This window comes from Procambarus clarkii, chromosome 8 (genome assembly GCF_040958095.1).
Source record: "Procambarus clarkii isolate CNS0578487 chromosome 8, FALCON_Pclarkii_2.0, whole genome shotgun sequence".
NCBI lineage: Eukaryota > Metazoa > Arthropoda > Malacostraca > Decapoda > Cambaridae > Procambarus > Procambarus clarkii.
In genome coordinates, this window is record NC_091157.1 from 46465562 (window position 1) to 46488258 (window position 22697).

Genomic DNA, 22697 nt, shown 5'->3' on the forward strand with positions numbered 1-22697 from the left:
GCACCAGCAAGCGTTGTTGCAAGAGAAGGCTTCACTACTCGTGGCTGCAGGGTTATTAATGGGGGGTTTCCTAGTGTCCATGTTGGCAACTGTGGGTGGTGTTGGCACCCCCTCCTCTCGCAACACTCCAGCGGTGTTTACACGCCATTAAGGCACTCGGCCAGGATGGTCTCACATGCAATACTTGCTCAGTAAAGTAATATAGTTTGTCATAACCCAGCATGTGTTCCTTTTAGAAGCCCTTCAGCTACATTCACGCAATTTAAGCTTGGAAAACAAAGCGTATTAATGATATATATATATATATATATATATATATATATATATATATATATATATATATATATATATATATATATATATATATATAAATATATATATATATATTTATATATATATATATATATATATATATATATATATATATATATATATATATATATATATATATATATGTCGTACCTAGTAGCCAGAACGCACTTCTCAGCCTACTATGCAAGGCCCGATTTGCCTAATAAGCCAAGTTTTCATGAATTAATTGTTTTTCGACTACCTAACCTAACCTAACCTAACTTTTTCGGCTACCTAACCTAACCTAACCTATAAAGATAGGTTAGGTTAGGTTAGGTAGGGTTGGTTAGGTTCGGTCATATATCTACGTTAATTTTAACTCCAATAAAAAAAAATTGACCTCATACATAATGAAATGGGTAGCTTTATCATTTCATAAGAAAAAAAAAATATATTAATTCAGGAAAACTTGGCTTATTAGGCAAATCGGGCCTTGCATAGTAGGCTGAGAAGTGCGTTCTGGCTACTAGGTACGACATATGTCTATATATATATATATATTGTATACTTAACTCTCGTGTTTAGGAGAGTTGTGCCTTAAGCAGAGACACTGTGTCTTCCCATATTAACAGGGACTTGATGAAATTAACGTCTAAATGACCCCTCACTTGCTCTGGTGCTCTTGGGAGGTGTTGATCTTTGGGGGATTTAAATACTCCGAAATTACCATCTCTTTTAAGGGTCTGAGCGGTGGTGCAGAGGGTTAAGGCGTACCTGTTATGCCAGTTGCTGGAAGGCATCTGTGCTGGCTAGGGTTCGAGTCTCCTGGTGGGAAAGTGTTCTAAAGTTGTATATATATATATATATATATATATATATATATATATATATATATATATATATATATATATATATATATATATATAACTGAAAACTCACACCCCAGAAGTGACTCGAACCCATACTCCCAGAAGCAACGCAACTGGTATGTACAAGACGCCTTAATCCACTTGACCATCACGACCGGACATAATGAGGTGATAGCCGAGGCTATTTGAACCACCCCACCGCCGGCACTCGGATAGTAATCTTGGGCATAGCATTTTACCAAATCACCTCATTCTTTGGGGCACACGTGAGGAACACAAATGCGAACAAGCCTGAATGGTCCCCAGGACAATATGCAACTGAAAACTCACACCCCAGAAGTGACTCGAACCCATACTCCCAGAAGCAACGCAACTGGTATGTACAAGACGCCTTAATCCACTTGACCATCACGACCGGACATAATGAGGTGATAGCCGAGGCTATTTGAACCACCCCACCGCCGGCACCCGGATAGTAATCTTGGGCATAGCATTTTACCAAATCACCTCATTCTTTGGGGCACACGTGAGGAACACAAATGCGAACAAGCCTGAATGGTCCCCAGGACAATATGCAACTGAAAACTCACACCCCAGAAGTGACTCGAACCCATACTCCCAGAAGCAACGCAACTGGTATGTACAAGACGCCTTAATCCACTTGACCATCACGACCGGACATAATGAGGTGATAGCCGAGGCTATTTGAACCACCCCACCGCCGGCACTCGGATAGTAATCTTGGGCATAGCATTTTACCAAATCACCTCATTCTTTGGGGCACACGTGAGGAACACAAATGCGAACAAGCCTGAATGGTCCCCAGGACAATATGCAACTGAAAACTCACACCCCAGAAGTGACTCGAACCCATACTCCCAGAAGCAACGCAACTGGTATGTACAAGACGCCTTAATCCACTTGACCATCACGACCGGACATAATGAGGTGATAGCCGAGGCTATTTGAACCACCCCACCGCCGGCACTCGGATAGTAATCTTGGGCATAGCATTTTACCAAATCACCTCATTCTTTGGGGCACACGTGAGGAACACAAATGCGAACAAGCCTGAATGGTCCCCAGGACAATATGCAACTGAAAACTCACACCCCAGAAGTGACTCGAACCCATACTCCCAGAAGCAACGCAACTGGTATGTACAAGACGGCTTAATCCACTTGACCATCACGACCGGACATAATGAGGTGATAGCCGAGGCTATTTGAACCACCCCACCGCCGGCACTCGGATAGTAATCTTGGGCATAGCATTTTACCAAATCACCTCATTCTTTGGGGCACACGTGAGGAACACAAATGCGAACAAGCCTGAATGGTCCCCAGGACAATATGCAACTGAAAACTCACACCCCAGAAGTGACTCGAACCCATACTCCCAGAAGCAACGCAACTGGTATGTACAAGACGCCTTAATCCACTTGACCATCACGACCGGACATAATGAGGTGATATCACTATCCGAGTGCCGGCGGTGGGGTGGTTCAAATAGCCTCGGCTATCACCTCATTATGTCCGGTCGTGATGGTCAAGTGGATTAAGGCGTCTTGTACATACCAGTTGCGTTGCTTCTGGGAGTATGGGTTCGAGTCACTTCTGGGGTGTGAGTTTTCAGTTGCATATTGTCCTGGGGACCATTCAGGCTTGTTCGCATATATATATATATATATATATATATATATATATATATATATATATATCAGCTATGACTTAAGATCCACCGAACTGTTCCTGTCCGGAATGTTTGAATCGAATCACCTTCCGCCGATTGGTAAACGTATCTAGACCTAATAACAATAGTTCCCCATGGCGTAATTAATGACAATTAACAACAAGAAATAATAAAGTGAATAATAACAATACATATATTTTGTGAAGTTATGTAATATGCGCGAGAGTATAGCTTTAAATATGAGCCTTCACCGAGGTGGAAACTCTTCCAGCTTGCATGCTCATACACTGATATATCCAGCAGAAGTATATAAACTGATAGACTCACGCAGACAGAACCTCACTGGCTGATACACTTATAGACTCACGTAGACAGAACCATCACTAATAGATACACTGTTAGACATACAAGTTCGAAAAACCATCACAAACTTTTGACCAATGATCATGCAAAGCGAACCATCACAGGCTGATAGACATACACACAGAACGACCACATACTGAACACACAGAGAAGTTAGTAAGAGTCACTATCATTGACACTAATATCATTGATACACATCAAGAATATGATAATGTTGATATCCCTAGCTAAACTTGCAGTAAATAAAGACAATGTTGCACATAATCTGGGGCTATCAAATGCAACTTCGAAAAAGTGATATTGGACGAGAACGCTAAACTCAGAAATCCAACAATTTATACATGTAGTAACTGCAGCAGGTGAAACCGTTTACAACAACTATTTAAGGTGTTGCGCTACAAAAAACATTTCTTCTACTATTACTACTACTATATCACGCCATTATTATTTTGTTTTGTGTTCTGATGGGAGCGAAGATGGAGAACTCCATTATCCTCACCAGAGTGCAGGCGGGGTAGTCACAAAACCTGGCTGTAGCACCAGCTGGGACTTTCAGACGTCTTTAGTGGACTCAGTAGAGTCCCAGGTTGAATAGCTTTTGTCCTGTCATGGCCGTGTGGGGTTAAGGTCTGGTATTCAACAGGATGCTGGTTCAAATATCTGCATTGCTTCAACTTATTTTCACACAGATATTTCAGACTATTACGGTTTCTTTGTGTATCTCTTGTTAATATACTCTGGTATATAAACTGTATGCCAGAGTGCCAGCCGTGGACCAGAGTACCAGCCGTATGCCAGGGTGCCAAGCATAGACCCAGCCATGCCTGTGGGATTGGCACCCTGGCCTGTGACCCTGACCAGGCACCGCCCCCCCCCCTCCCGTCGTCCGCCATAGCCCAGGGATGATTGCCAAACTGACGACGGAGTATATAAGCCGCGTCGCGTGCTGCCACCTTCACAACTCTTCCTCTCTCTACTCCCCTCTCACTCTCCCACCAGTCTCTTCCCATTGGAACTCCAACTAAGTTGTGGCTCCCCTCCCCCTCAAGTGCTAGATCACCGGCTTCCCCCTTCAAGAGCGACATCAGAGGCTTCCCCCTTCAAGAGCGACATCAGAGGCTTTCCCCCTTCAAGAGCGAAGGCTTCCCCCTTCAAGAGCGAAGGCTTCCCCCCTCATCAGCTGAAGCTTGGGTTCTATCTCTGCGAGATTCTTTGAAATCTCTTAATAAAGAATGGCAGAGATCACGATAAATCTTATATTAGCCGGTAAGTAGCTCTCTAAGTTTGTTAGACGCTCAAAAACGTTCCAGCAAATTAAAAAAAAAACGTGTCGTAGACGTTTTTATTGTAAGTTATTACGTATTTAGCACGTTGTACCGATGGAAAAATCGTCACAATGACGTTGTAGATACAAGTGTACTCACCTAGTTGTGCTTGCGGAGTTTGAGCTTTGGCTCTTTGGTCCCGACCCCCCGTGTGTGTGTGTGTGTTGCTGAGATGACAGAGAAGCTGTTATGAAATCTTAGGTATGTTGAAGGTGTGGAATACGCTGGCACAAGACGTGACTCTCCTGTCACGTCATGTCAAGAAGTTCCTTGTTGCCGAATGGGTGAAAGTGTCACGAAATGATGCTGATAAACGAAGCTGTTATGACAGGATGATGGCATAGTGTATGGCAGAAAGGACTTGTATTGTGGAAAAGGGCAGAGGCAGACCATATATGGTAGAACAGGCAGAGGCAGACCATATATGGTAAGACAGGCAGAGACAGACCATATATGGTAAGACAGGCAGCAGATACAGACCATATATGGTAGGACAGGCAGCAGAGACAGACCATATATGGTAAGACAGGCAGCAGAGACAGACCATATATGGTAGGACAGGCAGCAGATACAGACCATATATGGTAGGACAGGCAGCAGATACAGACCATATATGGTAGGACAGGAAGCAGAGACAGACCATATATGGTAGGACAGGCAGCAGAGACAGACCATATATGGTAGGACAGGCAGCAGAGACAGACCATATATGGTAAGACAGGCAGCAGATACAGACCATATATGGTAGGACAGGTAGCAGATACAGACCATATATGGTAGGACAGGCAGCAGATACAGACCATATATGGTAGGACAGGCAGCAGAGACAGACCATATATGGTAAGACAGGCAGCAGAGACAGGCCATATACGATAAGGAAGGCAGAGACAGACCCAATAAATAGACAGAACTTGGACTTTTCATAAAATAAATATTTATCGGTAATGGTCGTCCACTACGAACAATCACGTGGCTCTAAATAATCAAACCCAGACCTCTGTAAACAACGATTTTGGATTCCCTTGACTTCTTCATATACAGATACGTGTCATAATGAAAATATTAAATCAAATGCTATATGGCAACTACATGCGCGTGCGAGGAGACACAGGTATCACGGCTCAGTGTGAAGGAGACAGTCGAGGAGAGAGTGTGTCGCTGCTCCCTCCTGCACGCACACCGCTTGGAGACCATCGTGATTTATCGAAGCTACTAGCAGAAAGTGCTCACTAACCTTCATATATAACAAAAGTGTCCATAATCACGTGTTGGCAATGATACACGCGCTTGTGCATAACCGTCAAGTTATTAGCAAAAACAAAACAGAGAAATTCTTATATTTTTCGGTTATGCTTGATACTCGATTTAATAATTTTTCGTATATTTCTTACGTCAAAAAGAAGAAGAGTCTCATCTTCTTGACCTCATTTTAAGTCAAGACGAAGAATTTCAACTACTCACGACAGGACTTGCCAGTGGCGTGCACGATAATTGATCAGCTTGGGAAACGAAACTAAAAGTCCCGTGGTAGCCTCAACACCAGCCCGTTGGAGGCGAGGTTCAACGAAACAGTTACATCTGTGACCTCGTTATAGATGTTTATTTCAGTCGATCTTGAACTGAAGACGACTCAGCAGCTGAACGGAACTTGAACGACCGTGTGAAGGTCACGAATGTATAATAATAATAATAATAATAATAATAATAATTTATTTATAAGATATACTATAGGTCAACTACAGTGGTTGCTTAGCAGGTACAGTATTTACATATTTTTTTAAAGCCACTACGTACGCCTATTTAGCCTATTGGATGTGTTTGTGTAACCGATCCTTCCCCCCAAGAAATGAATAATGCCCATAGCTATACTATGGATATAGAAAGTACAACAAATGGATAGGCTGTCTATACTATGGATAGAAAGTACAACAAATGGATAGGCTGTGGCGCCGTCTTAAACATCTAGAGTTTATTTCATCATTCCGCAGCTTTTCCTATACTCATGTCACAACACTATTGTCTTAACTACTCCATATGTATCAGTTTTGAGCCCATGATATTTGCAGCTGGTTCCTACGATGCGTCAGGCGTCCAGTAGTATACGAATCTACGCCAGTCTACCGGATCTACCGAGGCTGGTTATTTATTTTTTGTATTATTATTATTACTAGTAGATAGCATTAAATGTGTAAGATGGAACCCCGAGAGCCAGCGAGCGGTCAAATATAGATTAATTTAGGGAGCGCTGCTGTTGCTACACACACACACACACACACACACACACACACACACACACACACACACACACACACACACTCCTCCCTCTCTCTCTCTCTCTCTCTCTCTCTCTCTCTCTCTCTCTCTCTCTCTCTCTCTCTCTCTCTCTCTCTCTCTCTCTCTCTCTCTCTCTCTCTCTCTCACTCACCAACACACCATGTATAAGCGTACACAAAGAGCCTCCAACAACCATGCCTATCTGACTACGACTCCACACAGCTACTGTTATTCCCAGTAATAATATGAATATACCATGACCTAAGTTGAAGGGAAGGGAACTATCAAAGCGCAAACCATATATTGTACATCGATACATATATCTGGGGTTATTCACCTTTTATAACACCATATATTGTGTTAATGTGGCTCAGCTGTTAAGAGTTAGCTTCACGACAGTCAGCTGTTAAGGAAGAAGCTACTTGATAAAAGTTATAGTGCCAGTAACACAATATTTACACAAAAAAAATGTTGCTTAAAAGTTGTATATAAGAAAAATTAACAAGAACAGTAGTTCTAAATCTAAACCTAATTCTTGTGTATAAAGTTTATAATTACAGATATTACATGTTACTTTATTATTATACATTTTCTTTGTTATATAATTTACTGTATTTTTTTGTAAACTAACCCAACTATACATGTACAAAACAAATATTTATTAATTAAATATTTCAATTTCGATACTGAATCGACATTGTCGTTCAGCTTGTCAATTTATATTTTGTTTAGATACCAAAAATAAAAAATATATGATTTTCATAATTTTGTAGTTTTGTTTACCGGATCAATAAAACTCTGGTACTTCTCTCAACAGCTGTGATTGGCGTCTGTTTGGCCCAACAGGCCTATCTGCCTCCAACCAATGGTTTCAACGGCAACGGGGGTACCGGAAATGGACTCGCAGTCAATGGAGCTAACGGGAATGGGGGATACTCCAATGGTAATGGAGGAAATGGTGTAACTAATGGAAATGGCAATGGTGGCTATACAAACGGAAATGGTGGTTACAGTAATGGTAACGGAAATGGTAATGGAGGAAATGGTGGAGTAAATGGCAACGGTGGTCCCACAAATGGCAATGGTGGTTACACTAACGGAAATGGTGGTCCCACAAATGGCAATGGTGGTTACTCCAACGGAAATGGCAACGGTGGTTCCACAAACGGAAATGGCAACGGTGGTTACTCCAACGGAAATGGCAATGGTGGTTCTACAAACGGAAATGGCAATGGTGGTTCTACAAACGGAAATGGCAATGGTGGCTATTCTAACGGAAATGGAAATGGTGGTTACTCCAACGGAAATGGCAATGGTGGTTCTACAAACGGAAATGGCAACGGTGGTTACTCCAACGGAAATGGCAATGGTGGTTCTACAAACGGAAATGGCAACGGTGGTTACTCCAACGGAAATGGCAATGGTGGTTCCACAAACGGAAATGGCAATGGTGGTTCTACAAACGGAAATGGCAATGGTGGTTACTCCAACGGAAATGGCAATGGTGGTTCTACAAACGGTAATGGCAATGGTGGCTATTCTAACGGAAATGGCAATGGTGGTTCTACAAACGGAAATGCCATTGACGGGATCTTTAACGGCATTTTCGACCCCATCGCTGCCCTTGGTGACGCTATTGGAGGCGGAGGCGTCCCCGGCGTGGACTATCCCATCCTGGCTTCTGTCCCACTCACCGGATTCTCCTGCACCGGACAAATCCCCGGATACTACGCTGATACTGCCCCAGAGGCCGGATGTCAGGTGAGTCTTATGCTGGCCCTAAGACCGGATGTCAGGTGAGTCTTATGTTGTCCCTAAGACCGGATGTCAGGTGAGTCTTATACAGCTCCCGAGGCCGGATGTCAGGGTGAGTCTTATACAGCTCCCGAGGCCGGATGTCAGGTGAGTCTTTTGTTGCCCCCCCCGATGCCAGATGTCAGGTGAGTCTTATACTGTCGGGTTTTACCAATATTCAGCACTTTGTCTCATTCCTTACTACACCACAGCATTATATACCCTCCCTTCTCTTCCAATCCACCACCCAACAGTATAATAAGTATCATTTACCGTCTAATATTATATATACTCAATTTTTGTCCCGTACCTCTCCCATGGGCGGTGGCGGAAAAAAATTGTATTATAGACGCACACGTTCTGTCTAATTTGTAAATCAATATACATACACCATTTTCTGTTCGTGGTTCTGGGAGAGTGTCGAAGGTTTGTCAAGTAAGGGCCTTCAGGTTACCTGTCGCTAGCAGTCGTGTTCATTTATTTCCTTCGGTGAAGAAAGCCTTGAGATCCGACTAACCGAAGCACACCCAGAGGTATAAAAGATGTATGAAATGTGTAGAATATGAGTCACAATAATGGGGCTTGAAGATATGATAACTAAACCACACACTAGAAGATTAGGAGACAACGACGTTTCGATCCGTCATGAGTCATTATCAAGTCGATTGATATAGGTCGTTATCAATCAATTGACTTGATAATGGTCCAGGACGGACCGAAACGTCGTCGTCTCCTCATCTTCTGGTGAGTGGTTAAATTCTCATGATTGAAAAGTTAACATCAGAATCAGAAATTTTCTTCGTAACTGCTTATGCAAACCAATACCATACTGACTGGACTAAACAGGTGTACATCATTCTCAACCAACCTTAATTTTTTGCATTTAGCTTACAATATAAAAGGTGATATATTGGAAAATATATTGTAGTTTACCACAAGAGCGGCGACACAGATATGGCCATAATTTATATCAAAATATTTTTTTTAGAAGGATGAGAAGACAATTTGAAGGAGAACTATTATAAACAAATTAAACCATGAAGTTATAGAAATTTACACACCTCTCAACATTGTACGTCAACGGATTCTGGGACCATCTTGGATTAAAATCACTCCAAATAGCTCATGTAACATATATCTGACTTGACTAGAACTTTGCTTCACTAATACTGTTGTCCTCGGCAGGTGTTCCACATCTGCCAGGCCGATGGCAGGAGCGACTCTTTCCTCTGTCCCAACGGCACCATCTTCAACCAGCAGTACTTCGTGTGTGACTGGTGGTACAACTTCGACTGTTCCACCGCCCAACAGTTCTACGGTCTCAACGCTCAAATCGGTCTCACCAACGGTAACGGTAACGGGTATTCCAACGGCAATGGAAATGGTGCCAATGGTAACGGTAATGGTTATTCTAATGGCAATGGAGCCAACGGCAATGGAAATGGTGCCAATGGAGTCAACGGCAATGGAAATGGTGCCAATGGTAACGGTAATGGTTATGCTAATGGCAATGGAGCCAACGGAAATGGTATTACTAATGGCAATGGAGCCAACGGAAACGGAAATGGTATTACTAATGGCAATGGAGCCAACGGAAACGGAAATGGTATTACTAATGGAGTCAATGGTAATGGAGCCATTGGTAACGGAAATGGCTATTCTAATGGAGCAAATGGTAACGGGAATGGCTATACTAATGGAGCTAATGGTAACGGCAATGGCTATACTAACGGAGCTAATGGTAACGGCAATGGCTATACTAATGGAGCTAATGGTAACGGCAATGGCTATACTAATGGAGCTAATGGTAACGGCAATGGCCATACTAATGGAGCTAATGGTAACGGCAATGGCTATACTAATGGTAATGGTAACGGAAATGGCATTAGTAACGGAGCTAATGGCAATGGAGCCAATGGTAACGGAAATGGCATTAGTAACGGAGCTAATGGTAATGGAAAGCCCAATGGGAATGCGTACACGTACCCAAGCCCGGCCGCCACCAACGGGTTGTACCAGGTACCAAGCTTATAGATGACTCGGGTTTCGAAGCTTTTCAAAGCTTCTTTTGTCTCAATCTCTCCCTTTCCGAAATTCTGAAGCTGCACAGTGTTTCCGTTTCAAGCCTTTAGCAGCTGTAGATAAGCTGCTGATGTCTTCTTAAGTAATGTCTTCTGCTGATGTCTTCTTAAATGTCTTCAGCAGCTGTAGAAAAGCAGAAGAGCTCTTCTCCGGTTCCAGTCTCTTTAGCTGCTGTAGAAATGCTGCTGATCTCTTCTTCACTTAAAATCCCTTCAACAAATCCGTTTCACGTCGCCCTCGACAACAGACGAGTAACTGCAATTAGTTTGTGTACAATTTCTGTCTACAGGGCGACTCGAGAATATATATATATATATATATATATATATATATATATATATATATATATATATATATATATATATATATATATATATATATATATATATATATATATATATATATATCCCCTAGTGTAATTAGCTTACCTTATTTGCTTTTATTTCTTTAGTTAATAGTGAATATTTATCCTTTTCTTGTAAAAAAGTAACTTATTCAGCATTGATCTTATGATTTTCAAGTCAAGCAATATTTTGAGAGATCTGGCCATAGCTGTCATCAACTGCTAATAAACACCGCTAAGATGATAATGACAGAAATGTATATTTCAGAGCTAAAAATCAGTAATTCAGATCTTTTTTATTTCGTTATGGTTTTTACGCAACTGTGAAAACTGTCAAAATTACAGCTAAATTTAGATTTGTGTTTGTAAATCATTATCAGTTAACTGCTTCCAAAAGGTGGTTTGTTTGAAAAGAACGGCTGTGTTGTTGTAGCTCACTGGAAGAGCTAATAGTGCTGGCTGTACTAGTGGTGCTAGTTGTACTAGTAGTGCTGGTTGTACTAGTAGTGCTAGTAGTACTACTTGTGCTGGAAGCAGTAAAATTATTCTCCCCGACTCTGTACCTTAACTATTACTTCTAATAGCATTAACTAAGAGGTTTAATAGCATGTTATATCTGCCTGACGTCTTGTCTTGTGTGAGGTACTAGGTATTCTTGTGCCATATAAGGTTCATATATGCTGCCTGAACATATATCTTATATTTTTATATACATTTTATATTGAGAACAATATTAAAATTACGCGCATTTGAAAACATTGTTTTTATCCTCCCTATTTGCTGCCTGATTTCATGTGGTGACGTCAGTAGAAGGTGCCCTCTTATTGATACCATGTGGTGACGTCTGCAGGAGGTGCACTCTTGATACCATGAGGTGACGTCACCAAGATATGTCCACTTGATACCCTCTTGACGTCATAGAGCGTGTTAAACAAGCTTGTGACCAAGCTGACGCACTCAAAGATGGCAAAGCTGTCAGTAATTAGTGACGGTATTGAAGGATGTGGCAGGACCTATTTGTACCTGCTGGAATGGTTAACTCAGGGACTACCCAGCGAGGTCAGAGCAAGTCGTTTAAGATGTTGATTTAAGGGCGACGACAATCGTGGGATCAGATGTGTTCCGGCGTACCCGTGAAGGGTTAATCGCGAAGCCTAATGACAAAATGAATGTCATTTATCAGCAGAAACTATATGGGTCTCGCGGCCAATAAACACACAGACGGGATGATTGGAGAGCCCCAGGAGTGCCTCACGGAGGCAAGCACCGGCCCCACCCCACACAAGAGTACACTGGGGAGCAAAACCAAATACTTGGCCCCAACTAAAACGCAAAGAATAATCCAGTGCCCCCCCCCCTACCCATCCCTGCAGAGCAGATGCCAGCCGCTCACCACGACTGAGGGCATACCAGAAGCCCACCACGTCTGAGGGCACACCAGGAGCCCACCAAGACCCGCTAACTCCCGGCACCTCGCGGCCAAGCCGGCGTCGGACACCGTCACCCCGCCCAAACAGCCAGCCAAAGAACGTTCAAAATCAATCATCTATCCTCTGACCCAAGGCGATATGTGCGCCAGGCGTCGTAACAATCCGAACCGTTGAATTGGAATGCCAATCGGCAGTATCAAAATCCAAAATCGCGAAACAGAACGTGATCCGGGCGGCTCCCAGGCGGAGCAGGTGTCCAGACGTCCTCTCTTCGTCAAGGGTGAACCAGTTGTCGTTTAAGATATATAATGGAACAGGGGCTTGATGGCTCCTTCATCGGGTGCTCAGTCATGATGTATAATGGAGGGGCGGCTTGGTGGTCAACAAAACCCAGTGACTGCCATCAGTTTACTTTCACTGCCTTTTGGATTGTTACGAAAATGCACTGAAACACCTGAATATGTTAATGATGAGACAGTTTGGATGTCAAAAATAAATTATTTATTCACTATTCCACCAACAATGTTTCTGGATTTTTCAACCCAGTTCGTTAAACTTTATGAGTGCGTCTCTTGGGTCGGCCGCCACTTGGACGAGCATAGCCTGAGGACTTCTTACAATGACACGGTTTAATGCGACGCCTAGCGTGCATATCTCTTGGAGTCACGGGAGAGTTAATACATTTTCCTGCATTCCGGTTGGATTTTCGGATGAAGAGACTGTCCGGTGCAGACTCGGTTGAGGGGGTGCCAGGAGTTGACGGCTCCTACAGTGTGTTCTCGGGGCGTCTGGTTCCTGCCGGAGGTCACTCTAACGCTAGATTCCTTTCGCCGGTGTGAGTGTCACTGCTGGCGATTATTCTAAAGTTGATGTTTTATTTTATATATATCACTTATTTTTAAAGTTATGTTCCTAATAAAGATATTATAATTTATCGAGGCTATTTTTTTGCTATTTTTACATGATATATATATATATATATATATATATATATATATATATATATATATATATATATATATATATATATATATATATATATATATATATATATATATGTGCATATATATATATATATATATATATATATATATATATATATATATATATTTATTTATATATATATATATGTATGTGCCGCGGAAGTAGTGCCATCGGGCTCTATCAAGCTCAAGGGCGAAGGGAAAAGTTGGAATGAAGTTCCAACTGAAGCTACGCTGGAAGTCAGTCAGTGTGTCACTGCTAACGATTACTCTAATGTTGATGATTTATAATATCACTTATTTTTAAAGTTATGTTCCTAATAAAGATATAATAATTTATCGGGGCTATTTTGTTGCTACTTTTTACCTTTAATATATATATATATATATATATATATATATATATATATATATATATATATATATATATATATATATATATATATATATATAAAATAATATGATATTATAACACATGTACGTTACTGTTGTATTTTAAAACCGGAATAATATTTTGGAGACTGAATAAGGTATGACTGGTGTTTATGATATAACACGAGGCCCGAGACAGGCGGTCACCTCCCGAAGCCCACACCAGGGTGAGGTGTGCTGCCTCACAAGTCATGCCATGTGGGCTTCTAGGGAAGGAGCACTACCGAAGGGGTTTTGGAGGACGAGCACCCCCCGAGGCGGTTCTGAGTGTGTTGCTCCTCTGCGATGGTCCAAGTGGATGCATGGGCACCATTCAAGTCCTTGATAATTACTTTACCTCATTCACTCTGTCCCCCACTACACCTTGCACTTAGTACACACTTGCGGCTGAGTAAACAGCTCTCGGGGGTCGTAGTCCTAAGGATCTGGGTTCAATTCCCGGCCGATGCAGATACAAATAGGCAGAATTTCTATCACCCTGATGAACTTGTTCACCTAGAAGTAAAGAAGTATCTGGGAGTTAGACAGCTACTCCGGGCTGTTTCCCGGGGATGTGTGTGCGTTAGTGAGAAATATATGTAGTAGCCATAACAGAGGAAAATTAAATTGGTTAGAAAGGCGGGGTTCAAGTGCTAATAGCTTGATTCTACAGGCACAAATAGTAAATACACATACACACACACTTTTTTAAATGAACATATTGAATTCAGAATAATTCGAACAGATGCGTCTGTTTTGACAGGTACAACTTCGGAAATACAAACTTTTTATTGATACTAACTGAATGAAACCAATTGTAAATAATTTGTTTTTAATCAACACTAATTCTATACAATTTCCCTTCAACTTCTATACAATTTTCCCTTCAAGTTTTCCCTTCAACTCTCTCTCAGTCTTAATAAAGACGCTTAATATTCAATATTCTTAATAAAGATATTGAATTTCGATGTAACACGAGCAAGCGCGCGGAAGTCGTTTACAGACATCACGATAAAAGCGAACTTTTTTTGTGTCCTCTTAATGTTAATTTTTTGTATAAAATTAGATATGTAACTGTATAACCTTGCATAATAAAGTGTACACCATAAAAAGGGGGGGTGGTAGGAGAAGCGAACACTCTTACGTATTCAGAGTTAAATGGCAAGTTTTTCCCTGAATGCTCTGTGTTCCCTTCTCTGAGGCTGTGGGTCCCTATAATTGCACCAGAGGTGGTACCCCCCCTATATATATATATATATATATATATATATATATCTGCCCCAATCCACACCGAATACAGGTGTATTTGCGGCGAGGCAGAGGCCGACAGATATGGACGGCATGGCCTTCTTTGCCAAAGGACGGGAGGATGGCATGCAAGACACGGCGAGGTTAATGACATTATTAAGAGAAGCCTTACCACAGCCGGTTGTCCAGCAGAGAGAGAGCCCCGTTACCTAATGTCCCGCAACTCTGATGAGCCTGTCGGTCGCCCAGACGGAATTACGGTGAACCCCTGGAAGAATGGTAGACAGTTGGTGTGGGACTACACTTGCGTTTCAACTTTAGCCAATACCTATGTTGACTTCAGTGCTACACAAGCAGGAGGAGCTGCCAATCACCGGGAAGCGGCCAAGTCACGTAAATACAGAGACCTTGAGCACCACTACAATTTTGTCCCCATTGCCTCAGAGACACTTGGTGCCTGGGGTAAAAGTGCTGCTAGCTTTTTGAAGGAGTTGGGGTCTAAGCTAATCGAAACAACTAGAGACCCTAGAGCTGCCAGTTTTCTTTTTCAGCGCCTTAGTGTGGCAATCCAGAGAGGAAATGCTCACTGCATCCACGGTTCCTGCCCGCCATCTGAGGAGCTGGAGAAGCTGTTCAACTTGTGACAAGCAGCCTTGCACCCTGCATGTAATCAATATTGTAACTTTTTTGTGTAATGACATTTTCAAATAAAGTTAGATAAATATACACACTTAACAAAAGAATACGGGTGGTAGGAGAAGAAAATATCAAAGTGTTCAGTGAGGATCCACAAGGTCTTCTCTGAGTACTCTTTATTTTCTTCTCCGAGGCTATGGGTCCCTACACTTGCACCAGAGGTGGTACCCCTTCTAGGTAAAAAAAAAAATATATATATATATATATATATATATATATATATATATATATATATATATATATATATATATATATATATATAAACACATTGATGACAAGGAATCCCACCTTGAGTCCTGGAAACCCCCTTCGTGACCTGAAATTCCACCTGTTGACCAGGAAACACATTTCTTGATCTGAAATCCCACCTAGAAAAACACTTCGTGACCTGAAATCTAACCTGGTGACCTGGAAATACCCTTAATGACCTGAAATCCCACCTGGTGACCTGGAAACACTCTTTGTGGCTTGAAATCCAAATTGGTGACCTGGAAACCCACCTGGTGACCTAGAAACACACTTCGTGACCTGAAATGCAACCTAGTGACCTGGAAACAGACTTCGTGATTTGAAATCCAATCTGGTGACCTGGAAACACACTTCGTGACCTGAAATCTCACCTGGTGACCTGGAAACACTCTTTGTAACCTGAAATCCAACATGGTGACCTGGAAACAAACTTCGTGACCTGAAATCCCACCTGGTGACATGGAAACACATTTCGTAACTAGAAATCTCACCAGGTGACCTGGAAACTCCACTGGTAACCTGGAAACAAACTTAATTACCTAGGAACCCATATGGCGACCAGGAAGCCCAACTGATGACCTGGAAACCCCCTAGTGACCTGGAAATCCATGTAGGGACCTGGAAACCAACCTAGTGACCTGGAAACCCACATGGTGATCTAGACGCACCAGGTGACCAAGGATAGCTGCATTTAAGTACCTATCCTGGACAGCGAGAAGAGATACATCGTGTGAGTATCAAGAGGTAACTACGTGATGCTACAAAGTCCAGCATCTCGCTGCATGGCTAGCCATACAGGGCCTTGTGGCCAATAGCCTGCAATGGCAGGCTATTGGCCACAAGACCCTTAGGAAGCGTTATGGAACGCTTCCGCTTCTCTTAGGAAGCGTTATGAGGACATCCTGTAAACCAATAGAATATTTGTGCGTTTACCCAGGTAAAATCTACGGAAGTAATGGGCCGAAGACAGAAGTGGTCAAAGGTAGTCCTACCTGCGTGTTGGGCTTTATTTGCCGCATCCTTGAGGTCGGAGAGCGTCTGCCTAAGGCAGGTATGTTGAAGCGTCCTTGAGGTGGGAGAGTGTCTGCCCGAGCCAGGTATATAAGGCACTGCGCCATCCTTCCATCTTCATAACTCGGTCCTCACCTCTACATCTCCCTGCTTCTCCTCCTTTATCGTCTTGTGTTTCCTGCACGTTTAAGCATGGCGGCCATCATCAGGAGCCTCCTTTACCTTGGTAAGCTGATCTAAGCTATTCAACTTCTATACCCATGTATTGTTTTATGTTTATGTAGTTATTTCTGAGCAAAATGGCTTGACCTCTAAAGGTTTAACTGTGATCTATTTCACCAATAAAAATATTTTCATTATTTTAAAAAATCTTTCAGATTTTATAGGTATAACTTACGTATAGATATCGGTATAACGTATAATTGAACAGATACTTTTATATGGTATAACTTGAGTACCATTTAATTATAATAGATTAGGTAAGGTTAGGCTCGAGTGTCTTAGCACACCATTTTCTAACCTTTGTAACAACTGGACGAGCTGATTTATATATGGGGTATAGCACTAACGTGAGGATGGGCCGGGTTAGGTAGTAGTGACAGCTTTAGTTAGCGGCCATTTACAGCTTGAGTTACCAACCATTTACAGCTTGACTTCGCAACAATTTACAGCTTGAGTTAATAACCATTTACAGCTTGAGTTAGAAGTGAATGCCTAGAGTTATAACTTGGAAAATTGGCAGCCTAAAATATAGTATAAAACAAACTATCATCAAAGTATATATATATATATATATATATATATATATATATATATATATATATATATATATATATATATATATATATATATATATATATATATATATATATATATAGCATGCTGTTACAGAATACCTTTACCCATATTCCATTTCTGTTTACAATTTTTCAATTAGCCTTCAGTTTGCGTTTAATTATATTGCCAGAATTGTAAGCTTGAGATTATGCAAGCTTCAGCTGAAGATGTGTGGGACGAGGGAAGCTGGCGGGTATTGTCTGTGGGATATTTGGCTGAAATATCTGTTATTCTGTAAACAACAGGTGTTGTGGGCGCGTGTCTGGCTCAGCAACGGACTTACCTCCCGCCAACCAACGGATTCAGCGGTAACGGAGGAAATGGAGCCAATGGAAACGGTAATGGTGCTTACACAAACGGCAATGGAAATGGCAACGGCCTAAACGGTAATGGTGCTTATTCAACAAGCAATGGAAATGGCAACGGTAACGGTGTAAACGGTAATGGTGTTTACACAAACGGCAATGGAAATGGCAACGGTAACGGTGTAAATGGTAATGGTGCTTTCACAAACGGCAATGGAAACGGCAACGGCCTAAATGGTAATGGTGCTTACACAAACGGCAATGGAAATGGCAACGGTAACGGTGTAAATGGTAATGGTGTTTACACAAAGGGCAATGGAAATGGCAACGGTAACGGTGTAAATGGTAACGGTGCTTACACAAACGGCAATGGAAACGGTAACGGTGTAAATGGTAATGGTGCTTACACAAACGGCAATGGAAATGGCAACGGTAACGGTGTAAATGGTAACGGTGCTTACACAAACGGCAATGGAAATGGCAACGGTAACGGTGTAAATGGTAATGGTGCTTACACAAACGGCAATGGAAATGGCAACGGTAACGGTGTAAATGGTAACGGTGCTTACTCAAACGGCAATGGAAATGGCAACGGTAACGGTGTAAATGGTAATGGCGCTTACACAAACGGCAATGGAAATGGCAACGGTAACGGTGTAAATGGTAATGGTGTTTACACAAACGGCAACGGTGCCGTTAACGGGATCTTTAACGGCATTTTCGACCCCATCGCTGCCCTTGGTGACGCTATTGGAGGCGGAGGCGTCCCCGGCGTGGACTATCCCATCCTGGTTTCTGTCCCACTCACCGGATTCTCCTGCACCGGACAAATCCCCGGATACTACGCTGATACTGCCCCAGAGGCCGGATGTCAGGTGAGTCTTATTCTGTCCCCGAGGCCGGATGTCAGGTGAGTCTTATCTGGCCACGAGGCCGGATGTCAGTGGTCTTATGCTGCCCCAGAGGCCGGATGTCAGGTGAGTCTTATGCTGCCCCCCGAGGCCGGATGTCAGGTGAGTCTTATGCAGCCCCCTGAGCCGGATGTCATGAGATTCTTATGCTGCCCTGGAGGCCGGATGTCATGTGATTCTTATGCTGCCGTGTTGACATTTTATAACAGAGAGTTTATACAGTCAGGTTCACATTAAGAGTCTGTATTTCCACTAAACGTTTTAAAGCTGTTTTCATGTTACTAAAAGTTATTGAGTATTTGCTAGTAATTGTCCTCTGCCTTTATCAGTAGTCCTCTTTGGTCATAACACCTACGACAGGTGTTCCACATCTGCCAGACGTACCACTTTGCTTCACTAATACTGTTGTCCTCGGCAGGTTTTCCACATCTGCCAGGCTGATGGCAGGAGCGACTCTTTCCTCTGTCCCAACGGCACCATCTTCAACCAGCAGTACTTCGTGTGTGACTGGTGGTACAACTTCGACTGTTCCACCGCCCAGCAGTTCTACGGTCTCAACGCTCAGATCGGCGTGATTATCGCAAACTCCAACGGCAATGGAGTTGGAGTTGTTAATGGCAATGGTCTCGTCAACGGTAATGGTAACGGAGCTGTAGTTAATGGGAATGGATATACTATTGGCAACGGTCTCGTCAACGGCAATGGTAACGGAGCTGCAGTTAATGGGAATGGATATACGAATGGCAACGGTCTCGTCAACGGTAATGGAGCTGCAGTTAATGGTAATGGATATACCAATGGCAATGGTCCCGTCAACGGCAATGGTAATGGATATACTAAAGGCAACGGTAATGGTAATGGCGTTCCAGTTAACGGTAACGGATATACGAATGGCAACGGTCTCGTCAACGGTTATGGTAACGGAGCTGCAGTCAATGGGAACGGATATACCAATGGCAACGGTCTCGTCAACGGCAATGGTAACGGAGCTGCAGTCAATGGGAACGGATATACCAATGGCAACGGTCTCGTCCACGGTAATGGTAACGGAGCTGCAGTCAACGGGAACGGATATACCAATGGCAACGGTCTCGTCAACGGTAATGGTAACGGAGCTGCTGTTAATGGGAACGGATATACCAATGGCAACGGTCTCGTCAACGGTAATGGTAACGGAGCTGCAGTTAATGGGAACGGATATACCAATGGCAACGGTCTCGTCAACGGTAATAGTAACGGAGCTGCAGTTAATGGGAACGGATATACCAATGGCAACGGTCTCGTCAACGGTAATGGTAACGGAGCTGCAGTTAATGGGAACGGATATACCAGTGGCAACGGTCTCGTCAACGGTAATGGTAATGGAGCTACAGGTAATGGAAATGGTTTCACCAATGGCAACGTTAACGGATATACTAGCACAAACGGTAATGGTAAAGTCAATGGTTTAACTAACGGTAATGGTGTTAACGGTAATGCCGTTAACGGTAACGGCGTTAACGGTAATGGTCACAGTAACGGCTCACCAGCCCCGGTCGGACTGTATCAGACTCCGAGCATATAATGAATAGTGTTGTTCATTATATGTGTTCCTCCTCCGCCTGCAGTCTTAGTGTTGACAGCCATTTTTGCATCATTACCTTACGACGGTCCTAAGACGTTTCTATCTTAGGTGAACACATGATAACGTTATCTTGCGAGAGTCGTAGGAAGCTTCTCTTTAAGCAATCAGAAAAGATTCAGGTCAATTATCGATTCCATCACTTGAGGAAACTCCTCTGAAGACGAGGAGATCAACCTCCACCAACTGCTTCTGTTTTCCAATATAATACATTTTTCACATTGATATATTTGATTTCTCTTCTATATTTATATTTTATATTTCGTAAACACTGTCTTTGTTTAAAAGATAAAAATATTCTCGGACGCCGTCAAAAAAATTGGCTATTCTCTCAGCTATCAAAAAACATGTCTTCATTTGTATAAGAATATATACGATTTACTTTCATATATTTGTCTATTTAAATTAATACTTAACAAAAAGAGTAAATTATGGACGGTAATTATTATGTATCATGGAATTATTCTTGTGTCATTACCTGTGTAATGAACACTTGCACAGATGACACAATAATTAGGCAACGGTTTCCGACATGCTGATTATACAGTATGTACTTTATTTATAGCTTTGAATCGTTAAACATTCAGATTTTGTGTTATGAGCTGTCAACAGACTTGTGGAGAGCGGGAGGCCACTCAGAGCTCTTGTGCCATACACCATACACACACGCACACACACACAGTTGACTTATAACCTATATTTTTATAACTTATGCATGAAATTATACATATATTAAAAGTATGTGTAAAATATGATCTCTCATTTTCTACCTAAAGTGATATTTGTGTCACAAATATTGGGACTGGAGCAAATAGTTAAGAAAGGAATAATTGGAAATGAAAGGAAACCAGAATGATACTATATTGCCAATACTGGTGGTAAACTAGTATTAGCAATATAGCATCATTCTGGTCAATTGTAAAACAGGTCACTGACATATTGCTTTATATATTGCTCGAGGTTCTGATACCAGAGCAGAAAGATATATTTTTTATTTATTTGTGTGTACATTAAAAGATATCAGAGTCATGAAGAAAAATATCTAATGACACTTCAGGTTAAGGGAATTGACTGTAAAATGTTTACATCATATTGAGAATTTGGGCATTTAATGAGATGTGGATCAAAAATTATTGAGAAATTACTGTAAAATATTGGTAAATTATTGTGATATATTGGTAAATTGTTGTGAAATATTAGGAAATAATTGTTAAATATTGGAAAATTATTGTTAAATATTGGGAAATATTGATAAATTCTTGGATTTTTTTTAATATTTGGAAATTATTTCCAAATATTATTTCTTTAGTTAATAGTGAATTATTATCTTTTTTTCTTGTAACCAAGTAACTTATTCAGCAGTGATCTAATGATTTTCCAGTCAAAAAATATTTTTAAGAGATTTGCACATAGCCGCCATCAACTGCTAGAAACACCGCTAAGATAATTATGACTGAAATGTATATTTCAGAGCTAAAAAGCAGTAATTCAGATTTTTTTTATTTGTTATGGTAATTTACGCAACTGTGAAAACTGTCAAATTTAGAGCAAAATTTATATTTGTGTTTATAAATCATTATCAATCAAGTGCTTCCAAAACGTGGTTCGTTTGAATAGAACGGCTGTGTTGTTGTAGCTCACTGGTAGAGCTAGTAGTGATGGTTGTTCTAGTTAGTAATGGTTGTACTAGAGTGCTGGTTGTACTAGAGTGCTAACAGTACTACTTGTGCTGAAAGCAGCAAAAATTATTCTCCCCGACTCTGTACCTTAACTATTACTTCTAATAGCATTAACTAAGAGGTTTAATAGCATGTTATATCTGCCTGACATCTTGTCTTGTGTGACGTACTAGGTATTCTTGTGATATAAAAGGTTCATATATACTGCCTGAACATATATCTTATATTTTTATATACATTTTATATTGATAACATTATTAAAATTACGCGCATTTAAAAACAT

At 41.6% G+C, this 22697-nt stretch overlaps 2 protein-coding genes across 2 annotated transcripts; both read left to right on the top strand.

Annotated features, from left to right (window-relative positions):
• Nucleotides 1–4887: 4887 nt before the first annotated feature.
• On the top strand, nucleotides 4888–11776 carry LOC123759811 (uncharacterized). Its single transcript, XM_069318586.1, has 3 exons — nucleotides 4888–4967; nucleotides 7588–8575; nucleotides 9794–11776. The coding sequence occupies exons 1-3, from the start codon at nucleotides 4888–4890 to the stop codon at nucleotides 10640–10642; spliced, it is 1917 nt and encodes a 638-aa protein (XP_069174687.1). The 3' UTR covers nucleotides 10643–11776.
• A 5477-nt stretch (nucleotides 11777–17253) lies between these two features.
• LOC138362183 (uncharacterized PE-PGRS family protein PE_PGRS46-like) lies at nucleotides 17254–20891 on the top strand. Its single transcript, XM_069321011.1, has 4 exons — nucleotides 17254–17287; nucleotides 18144–19078; nucleotides 19533–20559; nucleotides 20644–20891. Exons 1-4 carry the CDS (start codon nucleotides 17254–17256, stop codon nucleotides 20676–20678), a joined length of 2031 nt encoding a protein of 676 aa, XP_069177112.1. The 3' UTR covers nucleotides 20679–20891.
• The last annotated feature ends 1806 nt before the right edge of the window (nucleotides 20892–22697 follow it).